This window comes from Scardinius erythrophthalmus, assembly GCF_964197995.2.
Source record: "Scardinius erythrophthalmus genome assembly, chromosome: 6".
Taxonomy (NCBI): Eukaryota; Metazoa; Chordata; class Actinopteri; order Cypriniformes; family Leuciscidae; genus Scardinius; species Scardinius erythrophthalmus.
In genome coordinates, this window is record NC_138226.1 from 7,863,439 (window position 1) to 7,888,359 (window position 24,921).

At 36.0% G+C, this 24,921-nt stretch overlaps 1 protein-coding gene across 2 annotated transcripts in view; it reads right to left on the reverse strand.

Annotated features, from left to right (window-relative positions):
• The window catches only part of itga4 (integrin alpha 4), a 33,197-nt gene extending 9,718 nt beyond the window's left edge, over nucleotides 1–23,479 (reverse strand). For both annotated transcript variants that reach the window (XR_014030358.1, XM_081368669.1), the window contains exons 1-17: nucleotides 23,086–23,479; nucleotides 22,306–22,418; nucleotides 18,112–18,209; nucleotides 17,856–17,985; nucleotides 17,646–17,713; nucleotides 17,437–17,566; nucleotides 16,197–16,282; nucleotides 15,626–15,688; nucleotides 15,404–15,541; nucleotides 13,224–13,332; nucleotides 11,882–11,976; nucleotides 10,946–11,036; nucleotides 9,273–9,318; nucleotides 7,841–7,995; nucleotides 4,331–4,485; nucleotides 604–756; nucleotides 414–490 (exon numbers count right to left, since the gene is read on the reverse strand). Coding sequence is in view for 1 of the 2 variants with exons in the window: in XM_081368669.1 (XP_081224795.1) it covers nucleotides 414–490; nucleotides 604–756; nucleotides 4,331–4,485; nucleotides 7,841–7,995; nucleotides 9,273–9,318; nucleotides 10,946–11,036; nucleotides 11,882–11,976; nucleotides 13,224–13,332; nucleotides 15,404–15,541; nucleotides 15,626–15,688; nucleotides 16,197–16,282; nucleotides 17,437–17,566; nucleotides 17,646–17,713; nucleotides 17,856–17,985; nucleotides 18,112–18,209; nucleotides 22,306–22,418; nucleotides 23,086–23,285 (1,907 nt within the window). In the remaining variant the exon portion in view is untranslated. The remainder of the gene's footprint in view (nucleotides 1–413; nucleotides 491–603; nucleotides 757–4,330; nucleotides 4,486–7,840; nucleotides 7,996–9,272; nucleotides 9,319–10,945; nucleotides 11,037–11,881; nucleotides 11,977–13,223; nucleotides 13,333–15,403; nucleotides 15,542–15,625; nucleotides 15,689–16,196; nucleotides 16,283–17,436; nucleotides 17,567–17,645; nucleotides 17,714–17,855; nucleotides 17,986–18,111; nucleotides 18,210–22,305; nucleotides 22,419–23,085) is intronic.
• Nucleotides 23,480–24,921: the final 1,442 nt, after the last annotated feature.

The following is a 24,921-nucleotide window of genomic DNA, read 5'->3' on the forward strand; positions in this document are numbered from 1 at the left end:
AAGCCTCCTGTTAGTCACGAACAGAACCAGCACAACTAGAATATTTACAGACGTCTCTAGTTGTTCACGCAAAGTCAAGAAACCAAGAAACTCTGTTTTCAATGTTAATGAAGCCAATTTTAGAATTATTAAGATTTTTTTTTTTTTTTGCCAAAAAAACATTTTTTTCCTCCAAATTTCTCATTACCATAATGCAAAAAATGTATTTGCTTTACTAAATACAGTAATACATGAGATTTTTCTTTTCAACAAAACAGAAAGGATTTGGGAGGGAAAGGTCAACATGATAAGTCATCCTAAAACCAGCTTTTTTTTCTCTCTCTTTGATTTTGTGGTATACTATGAAACAGACATTTCTAAGCGATTTCCACGAGATTCACCCACTTAGCATAGATTATGTGAAGATGACTTACTGGGGTAAATCCAGATGAGCAGAAACCTGAAGGTTGGTTGAACAGTTTTCCAAGGCGCAATATCTGGCAAAGATGGTCTACAAAAAGAACGATTTCAAATCAGAACACATTATGAACTATGCTGAGGTTAATAAAGTGGCCACAGAAATGAACCACAATAACAAACCAGAGATGGAGAAGAAAAACTGACCTTGTTTCTCACGACATTGGCCAGTTCATCCTTCTGCTGTAGAATGGGTTTGAGAGAAGGCAAACCCCCTGAGTCCCTCTGTGCCAAACGGTGCTCTCCAAGTTCATATTTCACCTCAAAATGGATGGGTGTGAAGATATCACGGACATCTTTCTGCATACAAGAGAAATGAAACATAAAACAAAATGATTACTTTTTCTGGAGAAAATAACGAGCGCTTGCCCATTCAAAACTCATCTCTCTAATGCTAAGATTGCCATTGTGTTCCAATACAGTTGCTAAGAGTTTTGAAATTGTGAGAAATTGATCTCACTTTATATTAGGGTCCAATTCTCACTATAAACTAACTATTAACTATGACCTTTGCCTGGATAAACTCCTAATTACTGCCTATTAATAGTTAGTCAGGTAGTTGTTAAGTTAGGATTAAGAGATATAGAATATGGTCATGCAGAATAATGCATTAATATGTGATTTATGTGTACTAATAAACAGCCAATATCCGAGTAATATGAATGCTAATAAGCAACTAGTTAATAGTGAGAATTGGACCCTAAACTAAAGTGTACCATGAAATTGTTACTTTTATTCAGAAAGGATGCATTCAATTGGTCAAAAGTGACAGTAAAGACATGTATAATATTACAAAGGAATCTTTTTAAATTTTAAATTGCTGTTCTTTTGAACTTTCTATTCAGAGAATCCTGAAAAAAAAATATATCATGGTTTCGACAAAAATTGTAGGCCACAACTGTTATGAACATTGATAAAATAAAATCTTGATCAAATCACATATTATAATAATATTTTTTGGAGTATCATGTGACACTGAACACTGATGCTGAAAATTGCATCACAGGAATAAATTACATTTTTTTTAATATATTAACATAGAAAACAGTTCATTTAAACTGTAATAATGTTTCACAATATTGCTGTTAATAATCTATTTCTGATCAAATGAATGCAGCCCTGATGATCATAAGAGACTGTTCGAAAACAAACTCGTCGTGAATGGGTGTATGATTTTGGCTGGACTTTTTTTATTCCTCCCATCTTAACTTCCCTCACCTCGGTGCAGATAATTAATGCAGGTAAGGTTTGCTCTGTCAGCTGTGATGGCCGTCTCTAATTGGGGGCTCAGTGTTTGCGAGTTGTCCTGTGGGGTCTCTGGGGCCTGTATTTAGCTGCAGGGGAGATGTGTGACCGGGGTTTTGGAAGCCTCTTCTATGGCCAGTGTAAATGAGCTGGACTGCATCCACAACCACAGCCTCAGAGACACGCTCATTTCTGCAGCAAAGGCTAAACTCAAAGTCAACGCTGTGAACTTGTGCCCTTCGCTCAGAATCTAGTCAGTGAATTCATTCATTCTTTCACACTTGCACACACGCATCTATTTTGTCACAGGCGTGTCTGACCTCAAAGAAACTGATGAATCTATCAAGGGCATTTATAAGAACATGAGAATGACTGGGTGTTTCCTTCGCACCTACATTCAGCACCAAGTTCATTTAGCTCAAAACAAGAACTGAAAGTGACACCTTCCTTTTTAAAATCCAGGCCTGGCACATTTGCAACTCTCAATGGCAACGTGTTAAGACAACAGCATATTAATGTGCCTTCAGTTTTGGGTGGAGTTAAATGCAACTTAAACTTGATTACCACAGACAATAATATGAAATATGTGAAAACTATTTTCAGTAATGTATTTACTGAAATCTAGCAGGAAAGTGTGCCACAGGGTTTCAACCAGAAAAAGGCACAAATGTAAAGTTGTCTAAATCCTCCTTTTGAGGAGGAACTTACATTTATATTTATGAATTTGGCAGATGATTTTATCCAGAGCACCTAACATTGCATTCAGAGTATACATTTCACCAGTTCATGCACTCTTTGGGAATCAAACCCATTACCTTGGCGAGTACCATGCACTACTGGTTGAGATTAAGGACTGCACTTAACCTTTGTTCCACTAAAACAGCACTTTACAGATAGTTATACACCCAAGAAAACAAAATTAAAGCTTTGAGCCCATCCATATGTTGTGTACTAATAAACATTCACAAAATGTAACTTAAATCTAAATTAACTTTGGACCAAAAATGTATGAATCATCTTGTACTGTAAACGACATACACTACTGTAAAAAAGTTTGGGGTCTTCAAGAGGATGCATTAAACTGATCAAAAGTGACATTTATAAAAGATTTATATTCCAATGCTCTTCTTTTAAACGTTCTATTCATCAAAGAATCCTGAAAAAAAAATTTATCACAGTTTCCACAAAAGTATTAAGCAACACAACTGTTTCCACATTGATAAAAAAAAACTAAATCAGCACCAAATCAGCATGTTAGAATGATTTCTGAAGGATCATGTGACACTGAAGACTGGAGTAATGATGCTGAAAATTCAGCTTTGACATCACAGGAATAAATTACATTTCAAAAAAAAAAAAAAAAAAAAAAAAGTCTCTGACTAGCTTTGATGTAGACAAAGACTACGTAAAAAGTCCTGTTTCGAGTCTTTCAAGGGGATAACAGAGATATATATATAAGCTCACTAATACAGACTTCAAAAAAGATAACAGGGGTCGAGCAGTCACCTTCCTAAAACACAGCACAAGATGTCCGCCACATCTGCTACGCGTTCCATTCGTTACTCTTATTGCCCATTAATTAAGCCCTAAAATACCTCAAATGTAGCAGCCTCCTTGTTTGGGTTTGCCTCTGACAGATAATCACACTTGTTTATGGCCTTCGTCTCCATCAGCAGCCATTAATAACAGCGCAGTCATCACGCGCCTCCATTAATTACTGTGTAAAACATGAGCTGGATCAGATGGTCCTGATTACAGGAAAAGACCGAGGGAGAGGCGTCCAGAGAGGCCCACCAAACACCTGGAACATTCACTCATACTCACGGAGCCATCTATCCGCACTTCATCAACTGTCTAGGTCTCTTTCTATCTGTACCGTTCTCCCCCACGCCATCCTGCCTGGCTCTTCCTCTTGATCTCCAGCAGCGACAACCTGCTATCGACTCCAACAAACTATCTATATGAGCCTCTTTATCATCCCGGCCTCCTGCGTGGAGTCACGCTGTAAACCTAGAGAGAGCCACACCACCTGGGCCTTTTGGAGAGGGTGATTAACTCGAGCATGAAGAGCAGAGTGACGTGGGCAAATCACAGCTGTGAGTCTGAGTCAGCACTTTCATATCCAGTGTCTATTCAAGTCTATAACGCACATGTGGGGTGATCAAAGGAATCCTTAGCGTCGAGTCCTGATGTATTAAAGGAGCAGCTAAATGTGACGTTACACTAGGTTTATGTCAAGTTCACTCACATAATCAAGTATTGTTATAATTTTTTAGCTAATATTTAAGATTTTTGAAGATTTCAATGTGACATTATACAATAATAACTGAAATTCAAATAAATTAGAACTAATAATAAAAATGACAAAAGCTCATAGCAAAATTGCTAAAAATTTAAAATATAAAAATATAAGTTAATTCAAAATATTAATTAATACTGTAAAACGGTAGTGTCTAAAACAACGTCACTGTCAGTTGATAATAATTAAATATGAAAAAAAAAAAATATATATATATATATTGAAGTATATAGTACCACTGCCATTCTTTTTAGGAGTAAACCAATAATGTAATACTCTAATCTGTGTTAAAAGTCGCATCCCCCATCAAAGGTATATGGAGTCTCGCACCTTCATGAAGGCCTGGTGGGCAGTGCAGGTGAGCTGCTCATGCTTGGCCTTCACTCTGCCCACTGTCACATTTGATGTCCCGTTTCCACTGAAATAAAATCGAGATGGAAAGCCCTCTTTGTGGTGAACGTCAGCTGTTAGGTTGTACTTCAGTTCTGCACAGGAAAGAGAATGATGTTCAGAGACAAAGTTAGAATTAGACAACATGCTAAATCACAACAATTTAACATTACAATTCAGAATCTTGTTGCACTCTTGTAGCGAACCCCTAGGGGTTTATGATGTGACTGCAGGGTGTTTGTAAGATTCTGAAAAACTAAATTAAAGAGTATACACTACCGTTCAAAGGTTTGGGGTTGGTAAGGTTTTGTAATGAATTTGAAAATTCCTTCAGAAATGATTCTAATATGCTGATTTGCTGCTCAAGAAATATTTATTATTATCAATGTAAAACAAAACAGTTGTGCTGCTTCATGTTTTTGTTCAGGTTCAGACTTTTGTAACATTAGAAATGTCTTTACTGTTTTAATCAATTTAATGCAACAGTACTGAATAAAAGACAAAGTACTAATTTATTTCAATAAAAAAAAAAATCTTACTTTTGATCAGTAGTACGTCACAATATATTACAATACTATGGAAGCTTGTTTCCGCCACTGAATAAAACATTTTAAAAGATAATTGCGACTTTTTATCTCACAATTGCGAGTTTACATCTCGCAATTCTGACTTTATTTCTCAGAATTTTTATCTCACAATTGCGAGTTTACATCTCGCAATTCTGACTTTATTTCTCAGAATTGCGAGATATAAAGTCAGAATTGCGTGAAATAAAGTCAGAATTCTGAGATATAAAGTCAGAATTGCGAGATATAAAGTCGCAATTGCGTCTTATAAAGTCAGAATTCGGACTTTTTTTCTCGCAATTGCGACTTTATATCACGCAATTCTGACTTTATATATCAGAATTCTGACTTTATATCACGCAATTCTGACTTTATAACACATAATTGTGAGTTTATATCTAGCAATTCTGACATCTTTTCTCAGAATTGTGAGATATTAAGTCCAATTCTAAGGGGAAAAAAAAAACCGACTTTTTTTTTTTAACCTTAGAATAGTTTATATCTCACAATTCTGACTTTATAACACGCAATTGCGACTTTATATCATGCAATTCTGACTTTATATCTCCCAATTGCGTGATATAAAGTCAGAATTCTGAGATATAAAGTCAGAATTGCGTGATATAAAGTCGCAATTGCGAGAAAAAAAGTCAGAATTTTGACCTTATAACACGCAATTGTGACTTTATTTCACGCAAATCTGACTTTATATCTCGCAATTCTGACTTTAAAACACACAATTGCGACTTTATTTCACGCAATTCTGACTTTATATCTCGCAATTCTGAGAAATAAAGTCAGAATTGCGAGATGTAAACTCGCAATTGTGAGATAAAAAGTCGCAATTATCTTTTATTTATTTTTATTTTGTGGCGGAAACAAGCTTCCATACAATACAGTTACTTTTGCTGCTGCTGCTGCAAAAAAAAAAAGTGAACACCTATTTTGGATAATCCAGTCAAATAAATCCTTTACAAATGAAAGGTATCTCATTTACAGTTTTTCTCAGTCGCTTTGGTGCATTTCTCATAACACTATTTACATTTGCACAACAGTTAATGCAGTTCTCAAAACAAATAGTACAAACTGCAAAACCTAGTTGATAACCTGCAAAAGCGTGTCACTTGCTCAAAATGGATAGCCCATTCCTCAAAAGCAAGTATTTATGTCAATGAAAGTGTCAGTGTCATCAAAATAAAAAGTCCTGACACCATCGTTTATGAACAAGATAGTCAAATGGCTTAGTCGTGTTTTCATTATGACAGTTTACTCTGTAAATGTTTTCCAATGATAAAAGTCAGATCTTGGTGACACTACCTGAAAATGCTCAATACAGCACTAAATACTATTTGCACAGCCATTTGAAAAATACAGTAAAGTTACACATTACTGTATTTATGAGGTAACTGAGTACAAGACACTGAATATATGTATGTTTCACATTTTTACTGCATATGCTCTTTGCAATTCTAATTTGTTCACAGCATTGTGCAAAGAAAAAATACACCATTATTTACAACAAACATAAACTCCCTTTGGGTAGAGCTGTGCACAACTGTACACAATATTGCAGAACATATTGGAACTGAACATACAACATACATGGTACTGTAATCATTCATGCACATCCAGACGTTCCTCTCTGTCTGGTCACATAATTTACAGTAATCTACATCACAGCGAATATCATCTCTTGCTCAATTGCAAATTGTTCAATTTAGGAGACTTTTTCAGGATTTTTTTTTTTTTTTAAATAACAAATTTTGACAGCTAGTTCAACATTTTTGTATGTAATGACTCAAGCAATGAAATGAGGACTATTAGTTTTATATGGAATGACTATTCAGCATTCACAAGTATAGTTAATTTTGACTGACATGACATAAGCAAATGATAAAGTTATAAAACAGCAGAGAGTTGTATGAAAGTAATTGATGCATGTCCAAAAGCATTTGCAATTTGTTGGAAGGAATGAGAAACTGCTACTATGATGTGCCCAAATGACTAAATGTTGTGGAGGTTGAACTAACTGTTGTGCAAATGTAAATAGTGATGTGAGAAATGCACCAAAGCGACTGAGAAAAACTGTAATAACTGTCTCTTTAATGATTACAAATCAAAATGTTAATTACAAATTAATTATCAGGTGGCATTAGGTTAAAATAGAACAACTACTATTATGAAATAGATAGAATTCTGAATCTGTGATTGAAAACAACTATACTCCACAAGGCAACAGCTCTTCCCAATCTTGACTTGTCTGGGATACTTCATTCTCACACATGCTAATAACGCACAGCAGTCCCCTATCCATCTGCAGCGGTAAAACGGTATTGCAAAACCTCTGAGTGGCAGATTTCTACCCTCACTACTTCATATCAGTTTCAAGATCATTAATATTTGTCATCAAGCATGGCTCTGTTGTTTACTATGTGTTCAGTGAGTGTGGCTCTATCAGTGAAGCCAGGCCTTGACACACACCCTGAGTCCTCTAACCGCCACAACAAAAGAGGGGATTGTGGGGCAGAGATAAAGAGCTGGGAAAGAGGTCTGCAGCACAGAACTGCCACGTGCTGATAAGACGAGCCGACGCACAGCCTCTCGTAAACAAAGAGCTCGAGTCCAAAACGTTCATCCTTGAACGCTGTGTACTCAATTCTAAGAGGAACACGTGTGGGGAGCTCAAAATATCAGAGGACATTTTCGCATCTAAAAAAGTCAGATAGCACTGCAGGAAGTTTCAAAGGATCTTGCATCAGTCTGTTGCACAAATCTCACTGCATGTGGATTTGGAGGGAATTTTAAGTCATGGGTTCTGTCTTCAAAACACTTTTCAAATTAAGATTAACATAAGAGTATATCTGATGGAATATTACTGCCTTACCTATGTTTCCTGGGATTTGTTTCCCTCTGACTCGAAAGCACACCTTAACATTGATGCACACGGCAGGCAGACCGTTGTCAGTACACTGGGCTATGGAGCGGTTCAAGCTGTCAGGCAACAACATGACAGCATCCACTTTCACCACTGGACGCGTCCTGAAACAACCAGAGTTACTGGATTTATCATCAGATCAACAAATTAACACACAGTTTGCATATACAGTATATAGGAATGGCCAGGGCTAGTTGTCACATGGGAATTTGTCATAGATAGATAGATAGATAGATAGATAGATAGATAGATAGATAGATAGATAGATAGATAGATAGATAGATAGATAGATAGATAGATAGATAGATAGATAGATAGATAGATAGATAGATAGATAGATAGATAGATAGATAGATAGATAGATAGATAGATAGATAGATAGATAGATAGATAGATAGATAGATAGATAGATAGATAGATAGATAGATAGATAGATAGATAGATAGATAAAATGAGCAGTTCCAGTATGAAATTGTTTGTGGAAATTTAAAGATCCACAGATAAGGAAAAAATGTTAGTCTGATTAGAAAAGTTATGGTAACCTGAGGCAGAATGGGATCTGAAAGATCTAAGAGAAGGTGCATTGGAGAAATTTTGGTTTCGGGTTAGGGATAAAAAAAAAAAAAAAAAAAAAATGTTTTGTACAATAACAGTGTGTTGACTTGGCCAAGCCCCTTGAAAAAGAAAAATAGAGGAAAAGAGAGTCAACGTGCATAACACAGCCATCAAACTGCACTTAAGTAACCCATAGACTGTTCCACTCACTGAGCCCACAATACCTAAACGGGCTTTCTGGGGTGCACAGAATATTTGCTAATCCTCAAGAATTGAAATCCCTGGCTGGCGAGGGGAGTGAGCCCTCCAATGGATAAGCCTAGATTGGGGCCTTGCAGTGGGAAAGGTCAGGAAAAAGAGCGTCACTGTCCTGTGCCACTTTCCTACCGGCCGTGAGATCTCCATACAGGGGACGAGTGCTTCGACAGATAAATAGAATAACATCCCGTGCCAGCTGAAGCATCCTTTCTTTTTCATGGCAAATAACAGTGAAATTGTTAAAAATTCAATTTTTTTTTTCTCTAGAAAGGCTATAAAATAATGCCTTTACAGACTTTAACCAAACAGCTTCATTGGAGTAAATACTCTGCCTAGTCTTCACTCCAGCTAGGCCTGGAATAGGAATATGCTGACTTCTTTTCATTTACTGTGCTGATTTTGGAAGATTTAATTTAATTGTGCTAAATGGAGTTCTATAGTCTTATTGGCAACTGAAAATATAATAAATTTACCTTAAACAAATCGAAACAAATTCCCATAGCAAATACCACATCTTAAAGCTTAAAGTTGCCAAAGCAAGTGTGAGTGAAAATTCTGCTGTTTTTACCTGAACACCACAGCTGAGTCTGACAGGAAAGCTCCCACTGCAACATCTGGATGAGAACATAAAAATTCCCATAAACCACACATGACTTGGTTATTCTTTAACACATTCATTACTCACTGGTGCTCTGATATTCTTTAAAAAATTAAACATTTCTACAAGGCCACAATTGCAACACTGCTTTACACAGGGAGTGCTGTTCAGTTATAAATAAATGTGGTTTTTTGCATTTTTAATCCAATTTTCTGTTACAAAATGTCTTAACTTTTGGCACATGGACCACTGTAATGTGGGATATAGTAGTCTACACACTGTGCTCTGGTTGCCTACTGCACACGTTCGAAAAAGTAGAAGGTAATTATGGTATTTCGCTCATAGAGAAAATTTAAAAGCACTTTGTTTTACGGTTCATGCACTTACATGTAGTTACGGCGTTCTTTCCTAAGAAAGTACTGGGTAATATAAGTAAACTCCATGGGTTAAGGTTAGGTTTAAGGGTAGATTCAGCTTAGTACCTAGTTATTACAGTTATTGTAATCACTATAAAAAGTACATAGTATGTACATGTGGAACAGAACTGCAAAATAAAGTGCTACCAAAAATGTGCATACTGTGCACAGTATACATAATACTTTCAATTAAAACAGTATGTAGTACAGTCCATTCTAGTACTTTGCATATTTGTCTGGCTTCAAAAAGTTATTTATTTCAAGACAGGACATAAAAGTCTGAGAACAGGAAGTTCGGACACATCTGACTTGCTCATGAACTTTAAAAACAAAACAAAAATAACATCACCGAATCATACAACTGTGTCTTTTTTTCTTCTTCTTGATTTTCAAGAAGCATTTCACAGTTAACACCCACAACATAATAGATAAAAAAAAGCTGCTCTGCAAACATGAGGTGTTATATTTTGGCCATGTACGTACACACAGCACAGCTACATATGCTTGCAGCTCTTCATTTGTGCATGCATTTTGGTTTTTTACGGAAGTGACAAATGCGTTTGACAGCTGAATTCATTCCCAAAAATGCAGGGAGTGACGACCGTATATACTGTACATTAAAGTGTGAGAACAGAACTGAACAGCTAGGCAAGGCAAGGGTGTGACATCATTCTCTTTTACTCACTAATGACTTGTTAAAAAAAAAAAAAAGCTAACAGCCGACATGTACATTACCCTTCAAAAGTTTGGACTTTTTAAAGATTTTTTTTTATGTAAACTGCATTTATAGACAGCAAAAAATTAATTAAACATTATTACAGTTTAAAATAACTGTTTAAATTGTAATTTATTCCTGTGATTGCAAAGCTGAACATTCGGCATCATTACTCCAGTCTTCAGTGTCACATGATTCTTCAGAAATCATGCTAATATGCTGATTTGTTGCTCAAGAAACATTTATTATTATTTTTTATCAAGTTTGAAAGCAGCTGTGCTGCTTAATATTATTGTGGAAACTGTGATAAAAAAAAATAAAATCAGGATTCTTTGATGAACTTTTGTAACTTTATAAATGTCTTCACTGTCACTTTTGAACAATTTAATACATCCTAGCTGAACAAAATTTCTTTAACAAAAATTGGTACTGTAGGTTGAACTGTTGCCATCCACTCATCTTATTCACAGAGGAATCATATTCTATGCATGTTGTTGTGTTAAAAGTGTTACCTGGGTAATTGTTGCTATCAATATCAACTCCTCCAGACACTGATTGGCCAAACATCCTAAGGTTGTTGCCCAACAAAGAGCCTGTTATTCTCTGCAATGGAGAAAGCACAAAGACAGCATTCAGAAGATATTTAGATTCAGGATTTGTACTGAATTGTTGTACTGTACTCCAAGAGACATGCAAATGATCCTATTTATGACCGGTTTTACATTCATTTCATAAATGGGATGAAGGTAAACTGATTTGGCGACTTGATTTATAATGGACAGCTACACAAATCTAGTGAAGACATACTGTACATTAAAGTGGGGCTTGATGGAATAATGGTAACATGAGCGATGTAAGCAGTTCGTGCACTGTGGTTGGCACATTTAGATGCCTTTAATTTACATTTAGTTCTCTGGAATAATTGATTCTGATTGATCAGTCAGTTTATTTTGCAATGATGACCGGATGACTTCACATTATGCCTTACTTTTTCGCTTTTCAGACGCACAAACTGACAAGGTATTTATTTGATCAGTTTGTGTTACAAGGAAATCAAACCCATGCTTGTGCCATGCTCTACAATAACTGGAAAACCACAGTATTGTTATAAGCTAATCACTAAAAAACATCCTGCATATAATCATTTTAGCCTGAAGTTAATATAATTAGATGAAGCTCTTCCTAAACATTAATTTATAACTGGACTCTCATGATTTTGATTTGTCAAGCCCTGATCACTTCTTGAAGCTATATGTGGAGAGAGAGGGATTTCAGGAAATTACAGCAATTGACTTAGACTGGACGCTTTCCTCTTAGTACTCCAGTGTGGACAGAGAGAACATGAAAGAGTCAAAACAATAGGGAAGTTTGCACAGGATGGGGACAACTGCTCAGGTCTAACTTTTCCCGCCTTTAATATCAGTATAAACAGCAGATGGAGAACGTACTTGAGAGAAACTTTGTGCAATACCACTTCTCCTCCCATTGTAGATATATATAGCACCACGCAGATCGTCCTCCTGAGGGGCTCCAATGGCCACATCTGAAACACAGGTATTATTGCATTAGCTTTGTTCCAAAACATATCGAGCAGTCTAACAAGACACACATTTTAAGACATCATGCACTATCGAAACAAAGACTGTTCCAAAAGCTATGCAGCATAGATATGCAACTTATAAGATTGAAAGTTTGGGGTAAGATGTTTTTTATTTTAAAAAATGTTTTTTTAATATTTTTGTAATTAGGTTTTGAGCCAACTTTTGGTCAAATTCTAATATAGCATTGCATTATACTTTAAAGAAAAGGTATTCCCCTAATGCAGTGCAGGCTCAGTAAAACATTCATTCACAATGTAAGAGTAATCCATTACAAATATGTGTAAAAGTAGTGTAATTTAATTCATTAAAAATACCCAATATTTTGTGTACTGTATATTTTTAGGTTTAATAGAATATCACAGAATATCAGCTGCCTATGTAAGTTTCAAAACAGAGCAAATTTAAATATGCCATTAAGAGTTTCTAACCATGAAAACATTATTTATATAAGGTTTGATGGTAAACCAATTTTTTTTTACTTCCTCATTCTGTGTAATCTTTACATTAAAAAGCCTGTCAGCCATTAATGAAATCCCATCTTCTTGAGTTGTTTCATGATCAGATATCAGTTCATCTCTGACTCATATTTGAAGATGAGATGAGTGACCATAACTTGGTTAGGAACAGAAAAAACACTCTTGAAAGACGGAAACATGCTCACTCACACATACTTAAACTGACAAATAGTTTGCCAGTGCATCAGCATAAATAATTTTGTTGTAAAAATGAATCATTTATGCTGATGCACTGGCAAACTATTTGTCTATTTGTTTAAGTATGTGTGAGTGAGCATGTTTCCGTCTTTCAAGAGTGTTTTTTCTGTTCCTAACCAAGATGTGTTTCTTAAACCACACCAACCACTCGTCTCATCTTCAAATATGAGTCAGAGATTAACTGATATCTGATCATGAAACAACTCAAGATGGGATTTCATTAATGGCTGACAGGCTTTTTAATGTAAAGATTACACAGAATGAGGAAGTAAAAAAAAATTGGTTTACCATCAAACCTTACTTGAGGAACAAACAAACACCCATAGGTGCCATTTTAAAACACAGCAAAGCATAATATATTATATTTTTAGGACACTTGGCTAGTCAAATAAAGCAACTCAGCTTAAGAAACATACAAACTGTGAAGGTTTATAAAGGTTCCATTCTCAAACATTGATGTATTAGACATACCATACCTGGATATCCATCATCGTCAATATCACCAAGGTTTACGATGGTTTCTCCAAATCGTGCAGCATAAGAGTCGCTGCCGACTAACTCAAAGTCTGCCTCTCTCAGTTCAGCCTGAGAAAGAGACACAAAGACACAAAGGATATTTTTAAGAGAAGCATCATAGTCGTAGTGTGTGTAAGGCTGGGCAAGGCTTAGACTTCCCCTGGCCACGTACTTGAGACTAGCTGCTTTTAGAGGGAAAAGTTGCCCATAACTGCTGGTCTAGGATAATAACATTATATTGGTGAAACAGATTTGGCAAACGATCCAATGTGTATCTGTGTTTGCGCTCTGGAGAACGGCAAAGGTTTCTATTTACAATGTGTTTTTGAAGCATTGAGCAATGTAGCCAATCACAAACACATATGTTGATTTCTTGAAGCAATGGCCAATCAGAGGTATTTAAGTTTGCACTACACAAAAAGTTCTGAGTTCTGCACACTGCACGCATACAGTATATTTGCTTTTGAGTTAAAACTAACAGTGGCTTGTAAATGTAGACATTTTAATAACAAATATTAATCGGGAGTGTTTATGCTGGAATGTGTAGTTTGTGCAGTGACACTTTAAAGTATTTCAAGGAAATTTAAAGGTGTTTTTAAAGGAGAAGCGCATCTCCTTAGCCTTAACCTGGAGTTGGTTCACCCTCCGCCTATGAGAAGCATGATATTAATTGTTAGAAGTAAATGCACAATTAAAGTAAATGCACTTTCTGTAATTTATTAGTATATCATTGTTTAGATTGTAATTCATCATATATAAATTCTCTCAACTTTGTTACACTATGTAAATGTAATGAAATGCACTAGTTTTACACTTTTCCTACAGACTGAGACCTGCTGTTCATTAAATAAACCTGTTGACCAAACTGTTTTTGTGCAAAGCATTATTTTTGTACTTGCAAACTACTGTTTGAGGTCTTAAGTATTGAGGAAAAACAATGCAGCAAATGGTGACAGTCAAGCAGACATATTTGAAGTCTTAAAAGCATGGTGCTTTTTGGTGTATAGATTGTTCATTTTTGACCTTTTTTATTTTTAACCTGTTCTTTTGATATGGTCTTGGTGGTCACGATCAAAGCCAGAATACATCCTTCACACAGAACACAATAAGATAAGACAGCTCAAAATATGTGGATGTGTCATTTTCTCACATACATTACAATGGAGCTCAAAGACTTCTGACATCCTTAAATGAACAATAGTTATATATAGAATATATGGGTGAATCTCATAAAACCTAGAAAGAAAAAAAAACACACATTCCAGTCATGTTTGAAAAAAAAAAATTTAACGCTTAAAGAAAATTAAGCCAATATTTAAGACTATTAATATTATTTTCACTTAGGCACATTTCCTCATTAAATTCTGGAACAAAAAAAATCATTTAAAAAATTTATTGAAAAGTATGCACCTGTACTACAAAAACATCTTCCTCAGAGTCTTTTTTTTTTCATTCCAGTACAAATATCTAAACATTCTTAAAATCAAGATACAACTACTTGAGAAACAAATGTACATTACATAAGCTTGTTTTCTAAACATTATTGATCAAAATTAAGTGAATTTACACTTAAAATATATATCTGCCAGTATAAACTTATAGAGAAATATATATAAATTAAAAAAAAATAATAAGTTAAGTTTATTTTTCCTATCTCACTGGCAGATATTTTTCTCTTGTTTTCAAGCATAAAGTCACTTAGTTGTGATCCTTTTTTCAGGAAACAAGACTTAATAACTTAAGTAATTTTGCTTCTAATGTAAATGTATCGTGATTTAAGAATGTGTAGATATTTTTCTACTGAAAAATAAGACGAAAATACTAAGGAAGAAATTTGTAGTATTTGCTGTACTGCCCTTAATTTATGCTAATTTATATATGAAGAGTTCAGATGCGAAAGCCTCTAAGTGCCATCTGAAATTTTCTTCTAGAATGATCATTTTTATCAAGATCGAATATTTAAGTTCAGTAATTTCACTTAAATGACAATTAATAGGTCATTTTCATTGCCATTTAAGTGAAATTACTTAACTTAAATATACAAGCTTGATAAAAATGATCATTTTAGAAGAAAATTTCAGATGGCACTTAGAGGCTTTTGCATCTGAACTCTTCATATATTTACATATCGCTGCCTCACCTGTCCAAGGTTTATGTAGACATGCACACGTCCCTCCTCCCTCACTGAGCTGAACATAGGAGCCCCCACCAACAGATCGGACAGTCCGTCTGCGTTCAGGTCGACAGCACATACACTAGCTCCATAATAAGAGCCGAGCTGTAAACAGGAACAAACATCCCCATTGTGATCATTCAGCAAGAACATTCCTTAGGAACACTTAAAATTCTTGCAATTTCTTACCTTCTTGCCCTTGGTTACAGTAACAATTTTCAAAGTGGGATTTTCAATGCTGAATATGTAGGCCTGGAGTAAAAGAAAACACAGAAGTATGGGAAATGGGAACTATAACAACAGCAGCATAACAATGGATTGTATATGCTGGCGAATGTTACATTTCCGTATAGTTTTATCACAAATATACATGGTAGGTCCCTGATAACTCCTTTTCCAGTCTCGGTTTCTTTGGTAAAATCATTAGATACCAGACAAAACTCATAAACACTGCAAACTCAGCACATCTTAAAAAAAAACATACTTCCTCTTCCGCACAGATGGAAGAAGAGTTTAACCGATTTACCGTTCACAACTGCCTCACAGAGCAGATGTCAAGAGGGTTTCATATTTAAAACCATTTTATACACAGCCACCTGGAGTCTCAGTATGGGGTATTCAAAAGTGTACAAAAGCCTGCATGTCTAACCAAACTAGACAACTTTAACACTAAACTACTCCAAAAACTTGGGTCTGTGCTAATAATTAGATAGGTGAAGATGATGATGGTGGTGGTGGTGGTGGTGATGTTAACCCTTACTTTACCAGTCTGTTCATGCTGGGGAGCACCACCCACTATCTCAGTACTTTGAGGATCTAGAAAGTGTCCGGCACCAACAGCATAACCTGATGGGAAGAAAACCAAACATGGTGGTGAAACATTCAAACAGTAAAACCAGTAAAAAAATTAATTGGTAAGAGATTTTTTTTAAAAGAAGCTATATCTTCCTAAACTAACCCTTGAATAAGTGGTTTTAAATATTTTTTTTTTGTGGCTTGAAAAAAACACTTAATTTAGATATTACAATGCTTGTGGATACTGATTTTAAAACATCATATTGCATTCACAAAAAAACATTTCTAGTAGATAAAAACCAATTATATCAAATTTATTTTCACTATAGTCTTTTCTTTTCAGGCTAAAATGAGGCATTGCTGAAATGTAAGTTTGTTTACACATTATGGGCTGGTTGCCAAGAGACGAAAAACAAAGTGGCACGTTTGCCTAGTAACTGTATCATATTTTGCAACAATTTGGTGCTCCTGGATTGTGCAACAGTGTCTGTTTCCTGTTCAGATAGAAAGACGTTATGCCCCCTAACAGCAAAAATCTGATTCCTGCTGCAAGTCTTAAGACTTTAATTTTAAACATTTTATTAAAATCAGATCACTGTATCCCTTAACCCCAAAAATAGAAAGCACTTATTTCTTAGCAATTTCATAGATAAATCATTATATAAAATAGGCCATAGCTCTGTTACAAAACCTAGTAAGTTGGCTTGCCGTGTACTGCCTTAGGCAACTGCCTTCTAAGGAAGCTTTCTAGCCATCATGGAACCTCATAAATGACCGATCTGAGCTAAAAGATACACGCAGATTGACTTAATTTTTTGAATAAAATTAAGTCAAGTCAAGTCACCTTTATTTATATAGCGCTTTTTACAATACAGATTGTATCAAAGTAGCTTCACAGTGATAACAAAGTTGGTTTCTAGAAGAAAATTGTGTTATCGTCCACCTTAAGTAAGGCAGATCAATAATATTGTTGAATATTAAATGTCCCCAACTAAGCAAGCCAAAAGCCAAAGCAACAGTGCAAGGAACCAAAACTCCATCAGGTGACAGAATGGAGAAAAAAACCTCAGGCTCAGTCGTATCATAAGTATCTTATGAGGCAGGACAATTAGGTCGCCTACAGTCTTTTGTATTTATGATGCCTCATAATGTTGCCTACTATGATTTGAAACAAAGCAAATAACATTAGCAGCTTGAGAACTCACCTAAATAACTTCCATAGAGAACTGCACTGTCATCATCCACATAAGCAGCTGTTATGTTGCTTGTGGTGTTGGTGACAAGAACGGATCCTGTCCAGTATGAGGTACCAGGAGCTCCCATGATCATCAGGTCCTACAAACACAATACATCATTACCAAATCAACTGAATTCAATCACAGCTCAACCAAAATGCCATAGAAGCTCTGAATACCTCCGTGAATAAGTTTGATATTCCTGCTTGGCATGATCCGTAGCCTTCACCAAACTTCCTTTGATGGTCTAAAGAGAGAGAGAAAAAACCTTGAGAAAATTGGTGCTCACTTGACACTAAGGAGCTTCAAATGGTGCTATAAAGTAATTATGCTGTGTTTGAACCTGTGAACAACAATAAAACCAACACAGCAGTAATTGAAATGTGTACCTTGATAGCAAGGGATAAAAGGAGTGACGCGTTTCAAGTCTGGGCTGAATCTGAAGCAAATACCATGCGGAAGCTTGTTCTGATTGTCTTTACTAGAGTAGTAGATGTTCTTCCACCGATGTCCACATGCCTAAATTTAAACATTTAAACAGTAAACAGGAGATTTTCCATTTAAAATTATTAATCATAGTTATGCATTTACTCGCAAGGTAGCACAATTAAGAATATGCTTTGACAGTTAGACTTAAATACATACCAAAACATGGCCTTTTGAGGGCTGCCGGGACAGACTTACACCCAGCCACTGGTTATCATTCTCTGCCAAACAGTGTTTTCCACAGTGCTGTACATCTCCTGAAATCATTCAGTGCAATGTGCACAAATGAATATACAATCTATCCAAACCGTTTGCTTTGAGGAAATTGTGCAACATGTTAGAGATGCAGAGATAGACAAGCAGTACAAATGGTTTTTTTACCTTAAGCAAATTCACACCTCTGGTTCACACACACCAAACAACACAGGATGAGAAGCTTGTGGTGAAACTTATCATCACAAGGCAATAAATAGCTTTGAAAGTACTGATGTAAAAAAAAAGTAATGTGCGTTTCTGAGCATCAGCTTTGCCCTTATGAACTCTTGTTATTACAAACCATATTAAACTGTTAATTCTACCATCAAGGCCCATTTACACCAAGGACGATAGAAGGATAACGAAAGATAACGATAACGTTCTAAAAATCATTCTATATATATAAAAGAATAGCAGAGTCCATACCACAACTATAACGATAACAGGACGGCACAGAGAAACAATATTATTGGAATCACTTTCAGAATGATTTTTCTTTCCAATTAATGAACAATAAAAACATTGACAGCTGAGCCAATCAGAATCCATCCCACTTTATAGAGCTTGAGCATTTAAAGTGGCAGACGACTGGTTTGGACACTAATATAGTTATCATAATAGTTATATTTATATTTATATTAATCATTATAGTGTGGACAGGCCTTTAAGACTGTTAAAGGGGTCATATAATGGTACATGCACTTTGTTTTGCAAGTTTGCACTTTGCACATGCAAGTTGATTGCACTGAAATGTCTGTTGGCAGTGCCTGTACACAACCATCCTATCATGATAAAAATCCATCCAGTGGTTTTGTTTTAATCTCCTTATATGTTTTCCCATGTCTCAAATCAAGCCGTTCGATATTGTGACGTCACAATATCCAACGCCCCTCCCGCGATTGTTGAGTGACAGCAGTGTTTCAACACAAGACCCGCCCTGAGCGAGCTGTGACAGCTGTCGTCATAGTAGTCCGCCATTGTTGATATGCTGGAGCAGAATGGCGTCTAAGCGATTGTGGTGTTCTGTTCTTAGATGTAATAAGGAACACAGCAGTCATTTGGATGTTCCTAAATCAGAGCCGTTGAAGATGCAGTGGCTGAGTTTTGTTTTTGAAGCGATATGCCCAAAGGATTGATGCGGGGATTCCCTCACGGAGATTCCCCACAATTGTCTGTGCTTTCATGTTAACGCAAATCATTTCACACCAGACAGCTTTACAACTGAGAAAAAACGGATCGGTACCAACGTGTTCCTGCTGAACCTCCAGAAGATGTGAGTGTAATGTTTTATTAACCTTTATATTAGTATTTATATTAATCTTTGCAAAATTTGCAAACCTTGCTGCAGGCTTCACGATGAATGCATCTAAGGTTTACACTCAGGGTACATTACGGCATGTTTTCTATGTACGACGTTCTCAATATAATTCATAATCCCACGTTTATAATGAACAACGCGTGGTTATTGTGTTAGAAACGGTGTACGCACAGAACAGAGGGGCGGGGTGAGCAAAGCTCATTATCATTTAAAGACACATGCACTGAAACGGCGTGCTGAAAACAGAGCTGTTTTTGACCAGCTAAAATTAGTGTTTTTTTACCATACATTTACATTACATTTACATTTAGTCATTTAGCAGACGCTTTTATCCAAAGCGACTTACAAGTTAGGACTAAATTAAGCGAGCCATACTAATGAGAATTTTTAATTAAAGTATATCACAAACTTTTAATTTAGACCCTAAAGAATCATATTAGCTTGTACAAAAATGGCATTATATGACCCCTTTAACAGCAACTAGATCTTACAATTTTCAGAGGAAAATGTGAGTAGTTGACATTTGAGGAAAATGTGTGTGGTTTTCACAATGTGGTCTTGTTGATGGTTGCCAGAGCATGTGCATGTGGTAGCTAAGGTATTTTGATCGGTTTTAGGCTGTGGTTGATAGGGGGTTGCATAATGGGCCAAAGTAAAAAAAAAAAAGCCAAATCTGGTCCCTAAATATGGCTCTCAATGCAAGTCTATTATATAGACATTTTTTTTGTTCTCCAGGGGAAACAGGGGACTCCTCAATAAATCGATTCATGTTTAAAGAACAAAGAGTGCAATGTGGATTACATGCTAAATTTGATACTTATGGCTAAGAGTTGTTCAAATTTGTTCAAGTATGAGCAATAAAAATAATGATACTCGTCTTAGCAAATGCCATTAATAATGAAACCTTTTCAGACACATCATCTGAACGCAATTATGAAACTTGGTTGTACTCCAGCCCAGAATGGCTTAGAAATAATTTGTTTAACGGCATTTTATTTGCGTGCTATATATATCTTGCAGCTTGACCTACAAAGATGACTATCCCCCCATCCCTTGTTTCGGGCAGGGAGTATAAGCATCCTCTTCCTGACAGGAGGAAACTCTCCAAAGTCTGGTTAACCCTCATGGGGAATTCATTCACAGGACGTTTTCACAGCCAGGGGTCTAGTAAGCACACGAGTTCAGTCTGAGCGAATTCACAAGTGTGAAGTCTAAACAGTTTAAAGTAGTCAAATGGAAATGCTCAATTGTTCTGAGTTAGTTTACAACAAACAGAAGGACAAAGAAGAGGAAAAAAACCCATGAGCATTGTTAAAATGTTCGAGACCGGGGACAGTTGTAACACGGGGCTAGTTGTAACACTACCAATTCCACCAATCAGGGATAAGATATGAGTTATGTGACAGTTTCAGTTTCCTCAGGCTTCCTTTACGATCGCACATGGAGGTTTTCAAGTCTGCATTGCAATCTCTCCTGAAGCTACAGCAGAAAATCAAATTCTTAGGTAAAAAAGTAAAAAAAGTAAAAAAACATAACAAGATAATATTTTGTTTAGTACTTCTACCGTTGTAGATAATGTTGTATGAGTTATATCAGATCAAACTGTAGTTTCTATAGTAAAGAATGGTGTATCAACCTCCTACTAATTTCAAAGCACCATGCTAATACAGCTAGTTAAACAATAGTGACAGTGGCGGGGTAGGTTGTAACATGTGTTTTGAAAGTGACCTTAATTTGTATTGGACCTTTTATGCAATCTCAATTTAATTTGTGAATGATAAATAACATATTTAAAATCAGGTCAAAGTTAAATAAATACCAACACATACAATGCAAAAAATGTTTTTCTTACTTAGTATTTTTGTCTTGTTTCCAGTCCAAATATAAAAAAAAAATCTTAAAAATCAAGATGCAGTTTGCCTATCAACTCACGGTGGAATTCAACATACAGCATCCACAAACCTGGGATGAGAAGAACACTCAAAATATGCACATACACTCCCCATATTCACACAGCCATTCATTTAAAATAAAAATGTTGTTAATAAAAACCCTTAGTGTTTGTGCATTTTGTCTACCTGTTACAACTTACCCAGTATGTGTTACAACCTACCCCAGTAGTGGGGTAGGTTGTAACAAAGGACCACCTTGTATTCATGATCATCTCACAAAGTCTGTGATATATTTGAAGAAATTTAAATAGTTGCCATTTGTAGTAGACAAATATGGGTACTTTGCCTAAAAGTTTCAGACGTGTAGCTAAAAAAAAAAGGGTCGTTTTAGGTGCTGAAGAAAAAAGTGTTACAACCGTCCCCGGTCTCCCCTACATTCAAATATTATAAAATGTCATTAAATGATTTATTTATTGTCTGAGACTACAAGTGGAAATGCTTATATTGTGCATGTTTTCATTATATTATGAGAGTAATAAAATCTGTGAAAAGTTCAATTGGAAATTTCAGAATGCCTTTGGTTCGTCCAACTTTTGCTTTAATTACTTTAGATCAGCTGACATGAACAAAACATGAAGACCATGTTCTCCAACATGATTTGAGAACAATTCAAAGGGAATCTTGCGCTTCAATTGAAGCAAAAATATCTGGAAAATAAATCTTAAAACTTGTTTTTCTGAGTTTGAATGGGATTGTGAAGCTTTGGTAAACTTTTGGACCCCACATCAACTTCAACAAGAACATTATTTTAAAAGAACCTCTGCCATTCACAAGAAGACAACAATCAAGAAAATCTGAACTTCTGAAGGTAAGAGAGGGAAGACCTACCAACATGGAGCTGCTCACATTGGGAGGTCAACACACTGCAGTTGTAGATGGCTCCAGGATTTTTGGTATGAGGATAAAAGCTGGAATCAGCCACAGGCGCTCCAACTATCAGCCTTAACAATAAATATGACAATGAATACAGGCTATCACTTGTAGCTGGATAGTTTAAGCATGTCTTTTGTGACCATTTGTAACCAACATCAAGATTTTATAAGGAATGATTCATTATTAAAAAAATCCTGCAGTGTGACGTGAATTTATTAATTGGTCAAAAATAGCAGATTATTACAGATAATTAGCATTGTACAAATATGAACTCAGGGTCAGATATTAACCAGGGCTCGGGACAAAAAACTGTCACAGATATGCTCATGTGAGATATACAGTTCTTCTGCAACATGTGATACCTTTCACAATATTCCACTAGGCATATCTTGGTTCGTTTATCATTTCAGGATATGACTTTAAAAACTAGACAGCTACTGAGTAACAGTGACTGGACAAATGTATTAAACATATGCTAGCCGAAGTTTAATGTTGAGTGCAAATGTGAATTCCATAATCATTCACTATAATTTTAAATGATTCACTATCATTTATTTGATTCAACTTAAGTACTTGACATTAAATAGAAAACATAACCTACTAGTGAGAAATAAACGAAAACAAGCTGAAAATCAATTTCATTTGGCAAATAGGCTATTAGTTTGTTTCTCAAACTGGCTCAGTCACCCTTTACTGAAAACATCAAAACTTCTCATGCATGTTTGAATCACTTACCATGTGTTCTCAGCATGCTGGTGAAGCAGAACAGAGTATCCGAATAATGATCCATTGGGTCCATTAAAAACTAAAGGATGCTCCACATCCAGATTGTAGCAGTCACACAGAATCAGCAGGTTCCACAGGGTCCAAACTACAGATTTACACCTCAGAAAATCTCTAGTGAGTTGTGATGAAATCATCTCGTCATCAGTCATAGCACCACACACAGAATACAGAAGAGAGCCAATGCTGACTTAAAACAAAAGTGCAAAGAATTCAAATAAACTTTTTGTTAATACATCAGGAAGTTGTCATTGTAGTTGTGTGCTCGCGATGTGCGCTCGCCTGTTGCGCTCCCTCATCTCATCTGCTCGAGAGCGTCTCGCGCTTCATGACGTCACGCCGCTCTGAGTAAAAGGAGGCTTTTGAAGTGAGCGCGGGCGCGCCGCCGGGGCGTGACCGCGCAGAGAGCGCCGGACAGCGGATACTTGGACGAGCTCGTCTCCAGACTCTGGACAATGGGAAATTATGAACAAAACATGTATTAACCGACATATTTTCTGTTTGACGCCCCAAAACACATTGAATAGGCTACCTCAAAAAAGTATAACTGAGGAACGTTACTTGACCAGATTTTTTGGGGGGGGTATAATTTATTGTATTAATCTAATTCACAAACAAGCAAATAAAACAATGTAATGCAGTTAAATATTCTTATATTTTATATTTGAAATTACATAGCCTAAATTAACTAAGCATTAATTAATTAATTGTGTTGACCCTAAAGAGAAAAAAAGGTTACAATACTGAATAACCTTTTTGAAAACGACGGTTTTTTTTGGGGGGGTTTTTTTGTAGTAAAACGATGCCTAGGATTTTATTTGGTCAAACAAAAAGAATTTGAAGAGTGAATAAACTATTGAACTGACCATTTTTATTTAGGCACATAAAGACTATTTTTTTGAAACAATGAGGAAGTCAATTTAAACAGCACTTGAAGGCTAGCAATAAAAATCACTTTTCAACAAGATTTTTCAAGTTCTATGGTTGACTTCACACAAAGTGCTTACATTTGTTCATGCATAAACTTTAGATTTATAGGTCATGGAAGCAATTATGGAAGAATGCAATGGGTTTATGGACAGTTGGTAATGTCTTACAGCACAAAAAGTACACAAATAAAGTAATGGTTCTTAAAAGCTTTGTGGAAGCTCACATACTGTAGCGCGAGTGAAGTCTATGTCTGTCTGGATGTCTGTCTGTCTGTCTGACAATCTATCAAGCCTATCTTGACAAATCCTTTTTTACTTTTGTGAGAGCCTTATGACCATGACAAAGCATATTATTACGTACACACACACACACACACACACACACACACACACACACACACACACACACACACACACACACACACACACACACACACACACACACACACACACACACGAGGGCTTATTAAATGTGTGAGTCTCAGGATGCCTCACACACAATTCCCCTCTGAGTGATAATAGCAAGCTCACATGTGCTGTGGATAAGGAGCACAGTGTGAGGCCTGGGACATCATCAAGTTTCTTTAACTACATTTGTGTGTCACTATTTTTTATTTATTTTTGCTCTGAGACTCACAGTTTGGGTGTGCATTTCTTTCAGTACCTATCAATAGATACAGCCACTCTCTACTTCCTCCATAGGGAAGAATCCACAGAGACCCTTTAATAAGTGTGAAAGAGAGACTTGTCTCTCTCCCTTACTCTGTTTTTGATAATGAAAGGCAACGAATGACCAGCCAGCTGCATCACTCTTGGTTATACAGGATTTTCTATTCTACATCTTAAAGGTGATGTTTCC